The 18767-nt window shown below is 36.2% G+C and overlaps 2 protein-coding genes across 3 annotated transcripts; one reads left to right on the forward strand and one right to left on the reverse strand.

Moving 5' to 3' along the window:
* Positions 1-1001: 1001 nt before the first annotated feature.
* Positions 1002-5111, forward strand: ska2 (spindle and kinetochore associated complex subunit 2). 2 transcript variants are annotated; one of them, XM_039677661.2, is made up of 7 exons: positions 1002-1125; positions 2732-2821; positions 2897-3073; positions 3272-3346; positions 4148-4190; positions 4312-4447; positions 4560-5111. In XM_039677661.2, exons 1-7 carry the CDS (start codon positions 1096-1098, stop codon positions 4690-4692), a joined length of 684 nt encoding a protein of 227 aa, XP_039533595.1. In that variant the 5' UTR covers positions 1002-1095; the 3' UTR covers positions 4693-5111. The 2 variants fall into 2 exon arrangements, with proteins under 2 accessions (XP_039533595.1, XP_088982294.1); XM_089126168.1 differs by having other exon boundaries at positions 1108-1125; positions 2716-2821.
* Positions 5106-18156, reverse strand: tex14 (testis expressed 14, intercellular bridge forming factor). The gene is made up of 28 exons (XM_089126169.1): positions 17979-18156; positions 17779-17893; positions 17522-17687; positions 17182-17321; positions 16891-16975; positions 16209-16342; positions 15993-16109; positions 15224-15347; positions 14966-15144; positions 14538-14686; positions 14242-14432; positions 13177-13285; positions 12424-12947; positions 11600-11667; positions 11364-11455; positions 11055-11267; positions 10829-10926; positions 10349-10468; positions 8928-9027; positions 8758-8833; positions 8174-8325; positions 7902-8050; positions 7038-7200; positions 6815-6934; positions 6648-6738; positions 5881-6017; positions 5715-5775; positions 5106-5496 (listed from the first exon to the last, which is right to left on the reverse strand). The coding sequence occupies exons 1-28, from the start codon at positions 18106-18108 to the stop codon at positions 5451-5453; spliced, it is 3849 nt and encodes a 1282-aa protein (XP_088982295.1). The 5' UTR covers positions 18109-18156; the 3' UTR covers positions 5106-5450.
* Between the last annotated feature and the right edge of the window lie 611 nt (positions 18157-18767).

Here is an 18767-nt window from a genome sequence, read left to right on the forward strand (position 1 = left end):
GCAATCGGTCTTTAAATGCGGCCTTCGCGGATGCAGCCTTTGAATTGGGACGTACTTCGTCGCGCGGCTGTGACGCAATCGGTCTTCAAATACGGCCAACCGTCCTTCAAATACGGACTTCGGAGGATGCAGCCTTCACATTGGGACACAGCTAATGGCTGATCACATTCTAGCGATCGATTGGTCCGTTTGGATGAAACGGCATAGAATTTTTTTCAGGCCTCTTAGTTTTTTTATTACTATTTAAGGACAGAAGTATAAAGTTTATACAGGGTTTAAAAAAAAAAAAAAAAAAAACTCTTTTAATAAACCTTTTTTTAAAAACAGTAGGAGCTGCTCCTGACTTTAATTAAGTTTTAAAACTGAATTTGTCTAGGAGCATGATTATTATATTTTATTTTATTATATTTTATATTATTATAATTAAAAAAATTGTAAGTATATTCAACAAAAAAATGTTTGTGAACTATTATATATATATATATATATATATATATATATATATATATGTATGTATATTTTTTTTTTTTTGCATGCACAGAATAATTGGAAGACCTACTTTATTCAACAAAATTGTGTGTTATACAAAAGCTTACAGAAAATAATACTGTATTCCATACTTGACATTTCATTGTGGTGTATAAAAAGAAAAGAAGTAAATGTGATTCATTATTTAATCTGAGTGAAAAAAGTTTTTAGAAAAATTTCTAACATTGCCCAGACAATGTAATATTATTTAATAGTCAGCATACTCAAACACAAAACATGAAGTTTTGTACCCCATATATATACCCCATATGTAATCACTGAATTTAGGATTCATATTTCACATTTCAATATAGCCTACATTTCACATACATTTCAATTATAAATAGTATGCGTTCGTTGTATACATAATATTTTACTGGTAGTACGTCCAAGACATACGTTAGAATTCCATCCCGAAGAATATACCACCCCCTTTCCGCTCTTTCTCCTTCCAAACTGACCAATCACCTTCCACGCTCTCTGACAGCTAACCAATCAGAGAAGGTCTTGCGTTCTGCTGCGAGCTTTATATTTCCGGGGCTGCTTTAGGAATGTAAACTATTCAACATGGAGACAGTTGATAAGCTGGAGGCGATGGTAAGCTGTTTTTTCAGGCAAACGTTTCCATCAAATGTTTTCACTTGTAAAGTGACGGATCCGTCTATTTGTTAATAATACCGGTGCCTTTGCATTAGACGACGTAATGCAGAATAAAACATGAACATTACATGTTCTCTATATCCCTCTATCTTTCCCTCAGGTTGGAGGGGAGAAAATTACGAAAAACATGTAGCTGGATGGCTAACTAGTGCCACAGCTAATTACATGATTTGAAAATATTTACAGCAATATCAGTCTTCATGACATTAAATTACTGTAATGCGTATATTTTGAAACGAAACCTTGGCATTCAGCCTGAAAACATTTATTTGGTTGAAATTGGTTCGATATCTGGTCGGTAGTGAGGGGAGTGCGGGTGCGGGAGGGCCTGTGCGTCTGTCCGCCAAACTGTACGCTGCAGCCCGAACTTACTCCTATACATTATTAAATAAGGTGTTTATACACGTATAAACTGTAAGGGCTTATATACATCAAGTTGATGTCGCAGTTGTTACTAGCTGATAAAATTAATATAAAATGTGTCCATTGCTTCTGGACGACGCACAAATCTTTGTAAAAGTGTACTTTGTGAAGATTCAGACCATTTGCATGCCTGCGAAATCGCATAACTCATTTTTGTTCTTCAATTATTTGAGTAAAACGTTAAACCTGTTTTAATTTTATATTCGGATGTTTAAATATCATTAGTACGAGGAAACGATAGGGGGCGCAGTATTAGCTTGCCAGAGATTGTATGTGTGTGTGTGTGTGTGTGTGTGTGTGTGTGTGTGTGTGTGTGTGTGTGTGTGTGTGTGTGTGTGTGTGTGTGTGTGTGTGTGTGTGTGTGTGTGTGTGTCAATGCATGGATTTTGCCTAATAAAATAAAAAAGAAATAGATGCAAAGTAGCTTTAACACTAACTTTTAAAATGATTGCCCATATCATGAAACATCTACATATCTGGATCTCAGCACTATAATGTTTGTTTTCTAATGTTTATGTTAAAATTGTGTTCTTCCCAGGCTTTTAATTGGCATTATTTACATGAATCTTGGATATTTCAGCATGCAGAAGGACCACCCTGAATGCGTACTGTCTGTCCAGTGCCCCTTTTATATTGTACTACTGATAACCCAGTTATTAAAGCAGTGCAATGTTAAAAGGGCATTGGCCAGGGATCTTTCTCAAAGGTAGGGTCAACGGCGTGGCCAGTCACATCGATTGCTGTTAACAGGTGCTCTGACTTCATTGCACTACTGTATTGGACAGCTAGCAGTGCAATAGTATTGTCAAAGCATCTGAGAACAGCTTTGCACAATGTTTACAACTTTTCAAAGAGGTGCACCATCTCAGTTGGCATATAGTTGTTTGTTTTCTCTGTTTCACAGGTCGTAATGTCTAATCCTAATTCTTGGGACCCTATCAGTATTGACTCTGCTGTCCACTGTGTTCAGAGTAGTGCAATATTGCTAATAGGGTTTCAGGTTTTAGATCGTACTCTCGTTCAGATGGGCCAATAAATGCTAAAGCCTATGAACGGCAATCAACTCCTGACTTTTCTGAATGCTTACTGAATGATGGTGTTTAGATCCATGTCCTTGTAGTTCCAGAAGGCAGAAGCTGATATAGAATATGTGGAAAAGCGGCTGAAATTTGACTTCATGGCAAATGTGCGTGAAGCGGGCTCGTTTGAGGTAAGTTTGTATACATTTATTCACTTTAAGTAATGACCGATTCTGTTTGCCTAAATCTGTGGTTGTTGATTTCAGGGAAACCCTGTTCAGTTGCTGGAGAACCTGTCGGCGATCAAAGCGCGCCATTCGGCCCTGTGCACTCAAGTGGAGGAGATCGCAGCAGAACAGAAGCGATCCATGGACTCCATACGAGCTCATTTGGACACGACAGTACAGCTGGTTCAACAGCTGCAGAACACAGCAGATGTGCAGGTATTCATTCATTAGTGCAACAAGAGCACAAGTCTAACCAAAAGCCGGGTCCTTGTTAATGTTACTACACTAGACACTAGAGGCCATACACAATGATTTTACTATGGTAAAGGGAGTGTTCTTTGAAAAATAAAGTAGTTCCAAGATGTTTGTGGTTCAGACTTTGTGTGTGTGCTAATGGGATTTCTGGTGTTCAAGGTTCCTCCACTGACAGAAGAAGAACAAGAAGCGAGAGATGCTCTCTGCTCATCCATTGCTGCTTTAAATGTAGAGGTTAGACAGTTTTATTAAATGCTTTTTATCATAACTACACTACTGTTCAAAAGTTTTGGGTCGGTAAGATTTAAAAAAAAAAAATTAGGGCTGTCAAACGATTAATCGCATCCAAAATAAAAGTTTGTGTTTACATAATAAATGTGGGTGCACTGTGTATAATTATTTTATATATATATATATATATATATATATATATATATAAATACATACACATGCATTTATATTTAAGAAAAAAATATTATTTATATATAAAATATTTATATATAATATAAATTATATATAAATCTATATACTTGAAAATATTTCTTTAAATATATACAAGCGTGTGTGTGTGTGTGTATATATATATATATATATATATATATATATATATATATATGTATATATATATAAAAAATAATTGTGCACAGTGCACCCACATATATTATGTAAACATAGACTTTTATTTTGGATGCGATTAATCGTTTGACAGTCCTAAAGAATGTTTTTGAAAGAAGTCTCTTATAGCTGCATTTATTCGAAAATATAAAAAAATGCAGTAAAACCAGTAATGCTGTAAAATGACTTGTTTTCAATTTTAATATAGAACAGCATTTATTGAAATGCAAAAGTTTTGTAACACAAATCTTTGTCACCTTTAATCAATTTAATGTGTCCTTGCTGATTAACAGTATACATTTCTAACTTTTAAACAGTATTGTATGTCTCTGTACCTTAAAATGTTAATATTTGTGGTCTGAGAGGTTGCGAACGCTTCTTTTTTTTTAGCTATTTATTAATGCATTACTGTTTCTTTAGGCCATGCCGATATCAGAACCTCAATCTCAAGCACAGTCTGAATGTAAGGACAGAAGAAAACCATCAACATAAAGCAGCTGTAACATTTTCACAACTTCAAAGGTGAACAGCATCTTTATCAGTCTCAATAATTGTAATTTATAGTTATTTCGTCTGTCTTGCAGCACGGAACATGCTTGAAGAGGTGTCTGAGGGGACATTTGAGACCGTCCCGCGTAGTGTACGTGGTAACTTGAAGCTGAATGACCTCAACATGCTCAACAAGCAGTTATCCGAGTACTTTATCTCAGATAGAAACAGGTTTGTCTGGTCATATTTAACCCTGAGCCCTAACATGATTCACAATGTCGTGAAGTTTAAGGCAACCACAGGATTTCTTTTGATCCAAGTCTTTTCATTCTTGTCACTTTAGGGGGCCGATAAGCACTCAGAGAATGAAGAAGTTAAACATGAAAGTCAGTGATTCTGCAATGAAGACCTTACAACACCTTAAACTCATTGAGCTGGATAAGAAAGGACTTGTGTCATTGCTGGCAAAAGACTGAGAAACCGGGACAAAATACATGCAACCCCATCAAAATGCGTAAAGCCTCGAGTTACTTCCACTTGTAGGCTATTCCATTCCATAGTGAAACCACTTGAATGATGGCGAACTAGACAACATTTCAGAAACAGTTGTCCATGAAGTATAAAAATAAACTAACTTTTATCAGTCTTTTTAAGGAATAAACTTAATTTCTTCAGCATTGTTATGCTGATGTATTCAATTATATCATGACCTGGAAACGATTTGTACAAGAAAGAAACTGTACAGCACAAGAGTTTATATTTTTTGTAAGTTAAACTGGTGTTTATGTAACTTTGGATCGTCAAGATCTCAGTAATGCAAAGGAGACTGTATTTGAATGTAAGATTCAGTGAATTCCTTTTGTTTTTTTATTCAATAAAATGTCTTTTATTTATAGATGTGTGTATATATATTTATGTTCTTTTATTTAGAAGCTTTACTAAACAACATGACAAATAGCAATACATTTTTTGTAGAAACATCAAACAGAATGTCAAAATGTATATTACCTTGAACAACATCATCTGCTAATAAATTGTAACATCAACGCTAGAACTCGAAGATGTGCATATGTTAAGAACAAGTTTAAAAGCAACAGGCTTTTATTTGGAAAGATCTTTTTCTTTAAACAGTAAATTCAACATAAAGGAACACAAACCACATCCCTTACGCATCTAAAATGGAAACGATTGAGATGCAAGAGACCTTGAGGAAATCCAAGAGATCGGCTCCTCTTTAACAGTGTGGTTTGACTGACTCAGAAGGTGTATGCTCAAGAGCTCTGATGATGACACAAACAATGAAATTACAAAAATGAATTTTGGGGCAGGGAAGTTAGCTAGTTTTACTTTGTAAGTTACTTGAAAAACATTAATTTCTAAGGCTGAAGTGTTTCAAAGTCAATGGTAATTTCAATATTTCTATTATAAGCAGCAAGTAAGTTAGACTAACACTGTATTCCTGGGGTCAAATGCATTTCATTTTAGGCTTCTTGTGCACCTGTTAGAATGGTTCTCCTGATTGGCTGCCTCAATCCTCACTCCCAGTTTATTTATGCCTTCTACAGAGAGAATCAACAGGCCTACAACCATTAAACACTACAGTAGGCGTTTGAGCTTATATTTACTGAAGCTTTAAAGAAGGCCGAAAAAGACTTTCTACTCACCCGCTGTCTCTATGTAGTCTCTTTCTGGACAGTCCAAGTCCTTCACATCCCCCTCTGCTTTTATGTCAGGGGTTCTCTGTCTAGGGACTCTTTCTGAATGCATTCTTTCCAGATCTTCATCAAGGGTGGAACTTGCTCTGCAAGATTTCAAAGTTATTTTTGTTTGTTTTGGGTGAGGAAAAAACATAATAGAACCTAATCCAAAAACATGAATAAAACGTTCAATTAACATACCTGTCGGCATGATTTTAGAATGAACTCCAAAATTCCAAAATTTTGTACATAAAGAAATAATACATATCCACCCCTTACTGCTGTAGACTTTGTAATGTACTATTCTGATTCGTTTTAAACAAAGAAATGAAAATTGACAATTCTTATTTTTCTAAATGCAATTTATCCATGCACATATTGGTCTTTTTTTTTACTCATAATCTTTCATCAAAACAGTAATGTTTTTTTTCTTGTTTGAGAAACAGTTTCACTTGGATATACGTCACAATAGGGAGAAAAAAATCCGCTCATGCACACATTGTCTGGGTTATTTACAAGTGCATGCCTAAGTGGGTAACTATCCAAGTTATAACGACACATTAAGTTTAAATAGAGCCTAATTTTTGAGGGCAATGTTGTGATATATTCATTTCTCTATCCAAACAGCCCTAGAATCATTATGCAGATTATCATTATATTTTTTGTCAACACTGTCAGGAAGTTATCAACCAATAGTGAAATACCCCTTATTAAGGCAAAGTATTGAGTTTTACCTCTCAGTGTCATCAAGGCTGTGACTCCTATTGCTCTTTTGAGAGTTTGCATTACTTTCCTTATCAGCAGAGTTAAGATCTGGAAGATGGTCTGAAAATACAAACGTACATCTTTATTAATTCCTTTTAAAAATTAAAATAAGTGTCCCAATGTAGATCCGTCTCACCATGGTTTTCACCCTTACACTCTTCCTTTCTCTTTGAGATGTCTTCATCTTCAAACACCTTTTCATCAGACGACTCTTGATGTTTAGATTCACCTACTTCCTCATCCAAATGATTATTCTCTACAGGAATCACAAACAGTTTGATTCTCACACCATAATACTTTAACAATACATCCCATAATGAATTTTTGGAACACTATAGCAGTAAATTATAAATGCACACTGTCAATAGGATGCCCCATCTCTTCACTAGTCTCAGTGGTCTGTCTTGCTCCAGAGCTGGCAGTGGTGAACTCTGCATTGCCGCTAGAGGGAGAGTATGTTTCCTCCTTAGACATTTCTCTTTTCAATGGAGACTGCAGGACGCTAGACACAGAGGCATTTGTCTGAAAAGAAATGCAAGCTATCATTATAAATGTAACAGCTGTGTATACATTGATGCAAATATAAGATAATGGAACATTTACTTTTGTCAGATGAAAGCTTCTACAACAAAACAATAACAAATAAGCATTTGCATATTTAATACAAATATTTTTAGTTAAGTCAATAAAACTTTTTGAGTGGACTCAAGCTGCCAAAATATGCATTGAAGATGTCAATATTGAAGATATTTGATGGCTAGAGTGTACTATCACATTCTCCCGGTAGTCAACATGAGATTTAAAAGCACATATTAAAAAAATAGAGATGAGCTGATGTAGATGTTTTGGCTGATAACTGATCATTTATAATATTTTGAAGCCAATAACTGAAATATGGATTAATTCGATATTATAAGTCTACATTTAGAGTAGAAAAACACTCACATTAAGTCTAAATTGGTAATAATAACTTGGCTGTAACGTTGTTTTTCAGAGAAACGAGTATGTGAACTTTGCATGTTTCCTAAATATCTGCAAAAATGGTATTTTTATGCTTTAGTAGAGAGTGAAAAATTTACAAAAAGCACTTTTAAGTATACATGATCAGTTTAATTGACTTGATTGATACAGATAACATTATAAAAACACATATTGTCCAATAGCCATATGACCATTGATATTTTTCAGAAATGTATTATTAAAAATAGGATTGATTGACTGACATTGCTGCTGTCTCCTGCGCTGGCTGTGGCGTAACTCTCTGTGCAGACAGTGTAGGATGGAGCACCGCCCCATGGTGATGTATCCAACAGGCTCTGGAGGTGAGGGAGGGGCTCAGCGCTAATCTGCACATCTTGAAGAGTCCTACGACCTGTAATTAAACAGTGTTGACAATTACATAAAACTAGCTCACAGAATGTACTCTGAATTTTGATTAATCCTAAAAGTGAAGCCTAAGTAGATGCATGGTATATTTTTTTGATTCACATCATACCTTTGGGGCTGCGTGGGGTGCTGTTGCAGGGTGGATGTCCTCTGCTGTGAGGGATTGGCGGAGCTTCAGCGGACCCCAGCCACTTTTGGTGCTGAGCCGGTGAACAGGATATGCTGGAGAGGTCCGCAATCTCAGCGAGGTCTGGCAAACAACTGATCAAACAAAACAAAACAAAGCAAAGCACAGAGGACAGACTCAGCCGTAGGAAGTCACTAGTTATTTTTTTATTTGCAAAGGACTCAACAGACAAAATACACTAGCTTTCAAAAGTTTTGGGTTGGCAAGATTTTTTATTGTTTTTGAAAGTCTAATGCTCAGCAAGACTGCATTTACTTCATCAACAAACAGTTAAATTGTTTCTATTCCTTGACGAATAGAAAGTAAAAAAAAAACAGCATTTATCTAAAATAGAAATCTTTTATAACAGTATATACATAAATGTCTATACTGTCATTTGTGATCATTTTAATGTGTCCAAATAACCCAAAATATTTGAACTCACTTTACACTTAATTAAAAAAAACAAATCATAGTTATTACAACAAATCTGCTGTCAATTCCAATTCCATCCTAATTTATTTTACCTGAGAGTAGGAATGTACCTGTGCACAGGGGTAATGGATTCAGACTCCTTTGAGTCCTCTTGAGCAAGCTGGTATTCTGGATAATAATAAGGGATAACAGGTTAGAAAAAAAGGACAATCTTTACCCACAAAACTGGTAATACAATGACTGCAGTGTTTCATCTGTATACCACTCAGACTGTTTTCTACAGCTTGTTTTTCTTCTGCTGGAGATGTGCTGGGTCGACACACCTCCACTGTGACGTCCAACTCATCCTCTGAGCTCAGTGACTGAGAAATAAAGGGTTTACGAAAAATATTGACTTTATTCTTCAATTTTTTAGGCCCAGTTGGACAGACAGGGCTTAGACTAAGTCAGGAGGACTAGGCCTTAGTTCAATTAGGACATCTGCATAGCTTTTATAATTGTGTCTTAGAAAAAAACACTTCTGGGGTGCATCTTGAGTGTCAGCATCCTGCCTCCTGTTGTTTGTTTCCGGGCCTCTAGAGGTCACCTGTGTTCCCCTCTGCCTTAGTTCTTCCTCATGTGTCCTTGTTAGCATTATGCAGGTCACCTGTGCCTTGTTTCCTATAGACATAATAAATACATAGATGCCATAATAAATACATAGACGCCCTAATGGCTGCTTTGGAACGTTGCTGCGATACGTCAACGTGTCCGCCATTTTGCGGAGGGCAAGACTGCACTGTAATCAAATGCAAGTAAATGGTGAGCTGTAGTTTTTCTTGATAAAAACAAAACAAAAATTACATTTATCAACTGATTTCAGTGGTTTGTACGTGGTGTACAAAAAGTTCAATCCGTAGTTATTTAAAATCTCGATAGTTGGACTTATAACACATTATTTTTAATAAGGAATTGTCAAAGCTCAGACTTCTCATGTAGGCTATCTGGCTTTTTATTCTTGGATACGAATTGTGAAGATATAATTACATTTTTGCATTAAATTAAATAAAGTTTTCTTATTGTGGGAAAAGCATTTTCTGTGATTGACCCGATTTTAGCAATAACAAAGATAACTGATGGATCCTTTATGGCAGTGGTCACCAATCTCGGTCCTGGAGGGCCGATGTCCTGCAGAGTTTAGCTCCAACCAGGTCCAACACACCTGCCTGAAAGTTTCTATTATGCCTAGTGAGACCTCGATTAGCTGGTTTAGGTGTGTTTAATTGGGGTTGGAGCTAAACTCTGCAGGACACCGGCCCTCCAGGACCGAGATTGGTGACCCATGCTTTATGGTAATAGATATGATATGGTAATGGTACAACTACAGTGCAATGCAAATAGTGAATATAAGATGAAGTGAGAAGTAATAGTAAATCGTCCATAAAATAAACAAACAGTATACAGCAAATAAAATAGTAATGAATTGTATATAACATAATACCATAAGTACATAATCTAATACAAATATTGATAATAGCATATAGTTTATGTATTGTATAATACTATAAAAATAGCAGATGTCCGTGCAAGTTGCTTTGAGTTAAAAGAGCTCAAACATGCATTTTAGTCTGGGACTAGCATAAGCCTTGTCTGTGAAACCAGGGGTTAGTGTAATGACAAAACCACATTAATGTCCACTCTCACCTGTGAATGCTCTACACCAGATGATGTGCTTTTGGACAGGTGGTGTTTAGGTGTGTAGAACACATTAGACAGCTCTAAAGGAGTTTGTGTATAAGCTGAACTATCCGAACTTCCCTCATCCTTTGTTTGGACACAAAAAACAAGTATATTTAAAATTCAACATTTTACATATTCAGAAATTGTATATTTGTTAATACATTTTTCAGTTATAATTTACTTTCAAAATGACCATTTATTAAACTCCCCCAGCTCTTATGAAACAGCGTTTAACTATTACGCAAAAAGCTGTTTTTGTTACTGTACCTTTAACACTTCTACATGAAGAGAAAAAAGGTTTGATAATCTTTTTGCAGGTGAAATATGTAACCTCGTCAAGATGATGAATACCGAATGTAAATGTGGGTCGTTGTGTTTTAATGGGGGGGAAAAAACTTTAATGAACTGGTAAAAACAAATGCAAATAAAGGTTTAGTTTATCACCTCAGTTTGGCTTGTAGCCTTCAGCACTCCATTGGTCACATCAAAAGTTTGATTGATTGTGTGGTAGTTTGTGCTCTCCTCACTATCACTCTGAATACCTGGCCATAAATAGAATTTGAAAATGAGTTATAATTATTTAAAAATGGAATTTAATACTAAATGTAACCAAAATAAAACATGACTATATGAAATATCTAAACAGCAATTTCAGGCATAGCTCTATTACCAGCAAAACTCTTGAACAGTTGCTCCAAATCAGTGCTTTCCTGGGTCTCATATTCCGGGTGGCTGTTCACACTATGTCTGATGTTGTGTGTCTGCCAGTCCTGTAGGTGAAGCTGTTGCTCTTCTACATCCTCACTGTCACTGCTCCCCACAGCACCCCGTGGTTTCCCCAAACACCCACGTGCCATTAGCGCCACCACATCACTAACATCACCTGTACCAGCACACAGGACAGATCACATACCTTTTCAACACTTTTCTTTTTAAACTGCACATGAATATAATAAATGGAGTGGCTGTTGTCTCTCACTGGTCCATGTGGGTTTTGTTTGGTAATGTTCTGCGAGAGATCGGTATGCTCTGTCTTTCTGGTTCCTTGACAACCCAAGTTGCACATTTAACCTGAAAGAGATGTACTTGCTTATTTTTGTCATTCTCTCTCCTATTTGCTCATATATCTTTTCAGTTGTTGCCAAACTTGCCATCTTATATATTATACTCCTTTTTTGTATATGACTTGTATTAGTCTTTTTCTGCTAATTGTACCTTTGACGTCCTGTTTGCTGCGGTCCTTTCTTTATTGCTTCGACACTCTTGAAGTCACTTTCCTCTTCCTGTAAGTAAAGTTTTTCCTCATATGATTTTATTGTTGATATTTTATGTTATTTAAATCATCAACCTACACTGATTGCTATTCCAATAAATTTTTGTTAGTACTCTTTGTTAGGGGTAATTGTCCCTAATTTAGATTAACATGTAACTCCCAGCTAGTTGATCATACAAGTCTGGTTATATCCTGAAGGTGAAGTATATTGTGTGTGTGTTGTACACTACCGTTCAAAAACAACATGAAAGTAAAGACTTTTACATTGATGCCTAGAATTTCTATTTCAAATCAATGCTGCTATTTTGAACTTTGTATTAATCAAAGAATCCTGGAAAAAAAAAAAAAAAACGATTTCACGGTTTCCACAAAGATTTTAACTAGCACAATTGTTTGATTACAATAAATGTTTCTTTAGCAGCAAATCAGCATATTAGAATGATTTCTGAAGGATCATGTGACACTAAAGACTGGAGTAATGATGCTGAATATACAGCTTTGCCAACAGAGGCTTAAATTACATTTAGTAATAATAGTAATAATATTTCATACAATATTACTGTTACACTGTTTTTTTTTTACACTGTTTTTTTTTTTTTGATCAAATAAATGCAGCCTTGGTGACCTTAAGAGACTTCTAACCAACCCCAAACTTTTTAACAATTAATATTTATAATATTTTTATATATAATTTTTATTTATTTTTTTTAGCAAAAACACACATTTCACCTTTAACGCTGTGACATTTGAGGTTGTGTGCACATACCTGTACACTACTAGGATAGGACGTGCTCTCAAAGCTCTCATCTTGAGCTGAGCTGTACTGACTGACCTCGTCATCTGCATTAATGGTCCACTCGGGTGTATAACTTTTGGACGGTGGCCCAAAAGCCTTCCAAACACTATCACTGCGTTCTTTCTGACAAGCATCCACCTCGTCAAAGCATGGGGTGCTCAATCGAGTCGCCTCCACATTATCCAGACTCTGCTCAGCTTGCTGTAGAAGAACCTCAGACACTTTAAGGTTGAGAACAATGGAGCCAATATGCTTTGAGATGGAGCTACTGATTGCCAGATCCTTGTCTGTATCAATATAGTTAGAACAAGATGGTTCCAAGAGTGGAGCATGATGGGTAATAGGCCATTCATGCAATGGAACGTTGTCATGATGCAAAATATCCAAGTGGAGGTCGTCAGTGTCTGAGGTGGACTTCTCTTCCTCTGTGTAGATTCTTTCTAGGTGATGGTCCTGGATCTCATTGTGTACTGCAGTCCTGCAGTTCTGATATACTAAAAGGAAAGTACAGGAAAATCAAAGAATTACATTACATTGATATTCTTAGCAGGCACTTTCTTGCCAAAGTGATCATTTTCTAGGCTCTAAAGTTTCCATAATTCAATTCAATTCAATTCAATTCAATTTCAATTTATTGTCAATTCTTACTCCATGTACAGAACATAAAGAAGATTGAAATGCTGTTCATAGCTGAAGATAATCATAGCTGGATGGAAATCTCACCAGCTCCGTCTTGTTCTTTCGCCAGATTAATGTCAGTCTCCCATCCAGGAATGCACTGAAGAGCCGACCAAGAGTTCCATCCACTTCTCTTATTCTCGCTTCTTATCTCCTGCAGCAGATTAGATGGCACTATTCACTCTCATGCTATCATATATTATCTCTGTATACCTGGAAAAACCTTGCACAACATTTTTTTGAATAAGTTAATTGTAAAATAACTAAGAAAGAAAAGATCCTAATATAAATACATTTTTAAAAAAGGGCAACAAAAGACGTTCACTACCATTCAAAATGTTGGGTTCAGGAAGATTTGTCACATATTTAACCTTCTTGTGTTGACCTTTGTTGTATTTCTTGTCCAAGTCCTCGTTTCCTTGTTAAGCCTGTTTGCCCCTGTGTGTACATAGCCCTTTTGTTTTTCTCATGCTTTGCTAGTTGTTGTTTCATGGTAGATTGTATTCGTGTTTTGGGTCAGATGTTCCTGTCTATGTGGAGTTTTGTTGTTTAAAAAATGAGTGTACAAGTGGATCCTCATCTCTTGGCATTCGTAACAATTTGTTTTTGATTAAAAGTTATTAAATGCTGTTCTTGAAAACTTTCTATTCATGGTTTCCACAAACTAATTAAGCAACACAACTGTTTTTTTCAACATTCATAATAATAAGAAATGCTCTTGAGCAGCAAACCAGCTTATTAGAATGATTTCGGAAGGATCATGTGACACTGAAGACTGGAGTAATTGCTACTGAAAATTCAGCTTTGCCATCAAAGGAATAAATTGCAGGAATAAAATGTATTCAAACAGAAAACCGTTATTTTAAACTGTAATTATATTATTATAACAATATACATTATTATAACAATTATATTATTATAACAATATTACTATTTTTACTGTATTTTTATCAAATAAATGCAGCCTTGATGAGGATAAGAGAATTTCAGGAACATTACAAAAGAATCTAACCCACTCCAAACTTTTAAATGGTAGTGTACATCTAAAAAAGAGAGCATGTTAATGCAGATTGATGAGACACAGAAACATAACTAAACCCATGTACAAACTCTGATATAACAGCGTAGATTGTAGCACAGATCGTGCAGGCTGCTGGTCCTGTGCTGGGGTCTGTATTGAAGGCCAGTCTGCAGGAGCTGGTAATAAGGCTCAGACACAGCAGGGTGTGCTATCAGAGCCTGACCGGCCTCTACTGACCGTTTTATGCAACGTGGGTCCATGGGGCCCCATGGCACAGCATCTGTAAAGCAACACAACCAAGTTACTAACTAGCAACACAAAAAGAGATCAATCACACAAGCTCTACATTAAAGATGACAGACAGTTTTCATTACATGACCTGTACCTGTATAGATCTCCTGTATAAGGGCGCACACACTATAGAGATCAGCTTTTCCTGTACATGCTCTAGATCTAATCACTTCCGGAGCTGCCCAGTTTATCAGGCTGAGAGGCACAGGAACAGGAGGCGGGCTGTAGAGGCATGTTCCCTCACTGTAGTTGGAAAACATATCAAATGACTAAAGATTCAAATTACATACTGTAAAGGCCCATTCACACCAAGCATGATAACTATATGATAACTACATTAGCACCCACACCAGCAACTGATGTTATTCTGGATTTTAGAACTATATATCTTTACCAATATCATAATAGTTATCATTCTTGGTGTTAATGGAATGTCCATAATGAATATAAACTATAAACAAATACAATTATTCTAAATTTATAGTCTATATGTTTTAATTTGTGCTTTTTGCAACGGTGTACCTAGGCACCATGAACCCGAGGCCCGTAACCTTCGCAACTCCAGGGTGTACTATGAGTACAGTGTGTGATGAAAGGGCCCGGAGCACCAGAGATCGGCTGTTCAGGTACATTAACACCTCACACACCTGTAGCACCATAGATAACAGGTCAACCAGCTGTAGTAGAGGAAACTCATCCCGCTGCAAACAAAGAACGCAGTTAAAACCAAACAATTCTGTCATGTTTATATTTGTGCTTTCTGAAATGCTCAATTATTACCTTTTGATGAAGCAGACTGTACAGGGATCCCACATTCACTCTCTCATAGACCAGCCTTGTGCTGTCCAGGCCAGCGGACATACTCACAGCCATCAGCAACAGCATGTGTGGGTGAGACACATGACTACAGAGAACATCATAGAAATCATGGCTACAGCAGTGTATTTATATAACAAATTACAATGCAGGAAAATAAACATAGGTTTTGAATTACATGAGTATATGATGATAAACATTTTCATTTTGGGGTGAAGTATTCCCTCTACACATTTTTGGACTTGAGTTAAAGTCAACATGAAATCAAAATGGACCTTATTAAATTTGTTGATAAATGTCACTGGTTTAATAGTGCATAATTGTAGTCAGGGCATTTATAATTAAAGCTGCAGTCAGTAGTTTTTCCACTTTGTCGCCATCTCTGTTTGAAATCTGCAATTGCAGTTTTTAGCGGAATTATCAACATTATGTGGGTTGTGCCTCGGCATGGCATAGCGCGGATGAATCCAATGTTTTGAGGAGAGTGTGCAGCTGTATAAGATATACATTATTTTCCATTCAATTTCACTAAGAAATAGCTTAATCCCAGTCTGGGATTGTAATACTATTTTTATAATGTCTTCTAATTATCCCACTTCAAATGAAGTATAAGGGAAAACCATTTACTTGAATAAACATTTAGTAAAAAAAGAAATGATGATCCTACAACCTAAAGAAGTTAACTGTTGATTTGTCTAACTTTTTTTTATTCCAGAAATTTTTATAGTCTTACCAGCAATACTCCTGCTCAGAAATTAGTAGATCCAGAAGACCATCTTTTTCTTCACATTGTTGCAAAATCTCATCATGTAGCTCTTTAACAGTGACACGACATCCTTTCCAACTGTAACTAAGGCATGGTTAAACAAAAATACTATTATATCCATTACATATTTCCTCAGATGTGACAATAGCATATTTAAAAAGGTCATTCATTACAATGTCTTACTTGGTCATACGTATGAAAGATCCACACATAAATGAGTTAAGGGGCTCATCATTAGCTTGAGATAAGTCACCGTCACATATCAAGGGCACAGAAGCAGCCAATCCCAGACTCAGCCCTGGCTTCCCAAAGCATAACTGTAATGATTAAAAAAAACAAACTATATTCTAACCACTCACTGGGATTAAGCTGTCAAAGTTAACGGACATTGTGTTTAGTAGCTTTACTGTGCTAATGAGAAAAGGAATCGAAAGAAAAATTAATAAATTCTGTCATTATTCACTCTCATGTCATTCTGAACCTGTTTGACTTTCTTTCTACTGCGTAACAGAAATTAAGGTATTTTGAAGAATGTTGTTAACCAAACAGTTTTGGTTCCTATTGACTTCCATTGTGCTTGTTGTCTATATAATAGATGTCAATGGGAACCGTAACTTTTTGGTAACCAACATTCTTCAAAATATCTTCTTTTGTTTTCCACAAAAGAAAAAAGACATACAGCTTTGGAACGACATGAGTAAATGATGAAAGATTTTTTAAATTTAGTTTGAACTATCCCTTCAATTTTATAAATCATTATAATAGTAATTTAGGATTTAAAAAAATTGTTTATCAATATGAAATTATTAATAAAAATTACCCAAAAAGGGTATTCTCAAAATACTTGCAAAATGTTTACACAAACCTTTCCATAGCCAAAACACTGCATCATCAAATCACGGGCAGACATCTTATAGCTAGTTTTATTTTCATGACTGAGCTCATATCCCCTAAAGAAAAGGACACAAACAAAACGAATGAATTTTTACTTTCACTTTTGTATTTAAAAACACTTGTACAGTAGACTTTCCATTTGATGTGCAATCTGAGTATTAAATCGCTGTCCTACATCTGTGTTGTTTCTCATTCTCAAGAATAAAATACTATAACAAAGAGATTGTTCACTGATAACGATCAATAGTACTGCAGATCTTACCAAGGGAGCAGGAGCTTGAGCAGGGACGGAGAGTTCAGGAGAGTCTTTGAGGAGGTAGGGGAGGAACGCACATCCCCGGACAGATGCGTCTGCAACAACCTCTGCATTTGAGACTCGCATCTCTTCAGAAAAGCAAGCATCTGTAGATAAGGAAGACCAATTAGTCAAATGGCATATTTACACTGCAGAAGCTGCATCTGAGGCAGCAAATACAGAACAATAAGGTGCATCTATGAAAATGTTGACAGTATAAAACTGTAAATAAAAACATCTAAAATAATCTATTATATTATGAAATACTCATGTCATTTTATCTATACGGAACCAAGCAAGCACAGACCTTGGGGCTGTTCTCCTGAGCACCTGCCATGGCCCAGTCCTTCGGAGTCCGGCCCTGATCATCATGGAGACGCAGGTCCCCGCCAGCATCCAGCAGAGAACTCAGGAGCCAGGGATTACAAGAGAAAACTGCAGCATGGATGGGGGTACTTTCATCATTACTGCGGCTGGTGGACATAAGCATCACACATGAGATAGCATGCTATTTTTCATATTCACACAATCTCCATGGATGATTACGGGAAGGTCTGGCCTTACTGATTTGGGTTTGCTCCATACTGCAGAAGTTTCTCTGCTACACTGACGAAGCCGAGGAGAGACGCGCAAAAGAGTGGTGTCTGTCCAAGGTGGTTAATGCTGTCAACTCCCACTCCTATGGAAGGTGGCATACAAAAAGCATTAATGAGACGCATACAAAGTAAGACATCATTTGAAATGCCTCTGAGATGTATTTAAACCTTTTTTTAGTACTTTCTCCACTTTTGCTACTTTTTTCTCAATTGTGTATCTGTGTAGGAGGGCTGGTAAACCTCCACTTTTCACAGTGCCCAGGAGCACCGGGCAGGGCATTGGCTGAACCCCTGTCATGATGCTGATGTCCCATAGATCAAGAAAATTTTCCAGAGGTTTCTTCTTCCTCACCTGTAAACCATAATTTTGGCCTAAATTACTAGGTTGAATAGTTTTAGCATAGAGACCTAACGTTAACCTAACGAGAACACGTTTGCTTAACATTGTTTACTTACTAATTACAGTTACAGTAAGAAAGTAAAATAAAAATAAACTGTTAAACGAGAATAAACCAGCGAAGTTCTCCTTAGCTACTGACTTCAGTTATTACTCAAACGTAACGTTTAAATGTACGTTAATCAACGTAGGCTACATCTATGCTAGACAAAATTAGACAAAGCTCATGTAATCTGAATATTCATATTTATCGTACAATAATTTACCGGTTCAGGAAGAGTTTAGTTGATTTTCGCTCATGTAAAATGACTTCTGAAAAAAGTACGTTACTTCAATATTCTCATCTGAAACGTTCACGCGCTGGGAAACGGCGGATGGATACTATTGGATGAATCTTGAAAGCTCGACATTTCATATGTTTTATTTCATAGAATTGATTCGAAGTATTTCAAATAGTGATTTTATGTTTTGTTTAGATTTCATAAATAGACTTTATAAACTTTAAAGTGAGAATCCAATTTGTTAGCAAAACATTGTGAGTGACACGCACTATTTCTCCT

Source organism: Pimephales promelas, chromosome 23 (assembly GCF_988280905.1).
Source record: "Pimephales promelas chromosome 23, fPimPro1.hap1.1, whole genome shotgun sequence".
NCBI classification, from domain to species: domain Eukaryota; kingdom Metazoa; phylum Chordata; class Actinopteri; order Cypriniformes; family Leuciscidae; genus Pimephales; species Pimephales promelas.

Coding starts and splice junctions, on each gene's coding strand:
- ska2 (XM_039677661.2), top strand. CDS start 1,096: ATGGAGACAGTTGATAAGCTGGAGGCGATG. Junction 2,822..2,896: donor GTGAAGCGGGCTCGTTTGAG/GTAAGTTTGTAT, acceptor TGTTGATTTCAG/GGAAACCCTGTTCAGTTGCT. Junction 4,191..4,311: donor ATCTCAAGCACAGTCTGAAT/GTAAGGACAGAA, acceptor TCTGTCTTGCAG/CACGGAACATGCTTGAAGAG.
- tex14 (XM_089126169.1), bottom strand. CDS start 18,108: ATGACAGGGGTTCAGCCAATGCCCTGCCCGGTGCTCCTGGGCACTGTG. Junction 14,687..14,965: donor CTCGGGTTCATGGTGCCTAG/GTACACCGTTGC, acceptor TTCCAACTACAG/TGAGGGAACATGCCTCTACA. Junction 11,668..12,423: donor CCTATCCTAGTAGTGTACAG/GTATGTGCACAC, acceptor CTTTACTTACAG/GAAGAGGAAAGTGACTTCAA.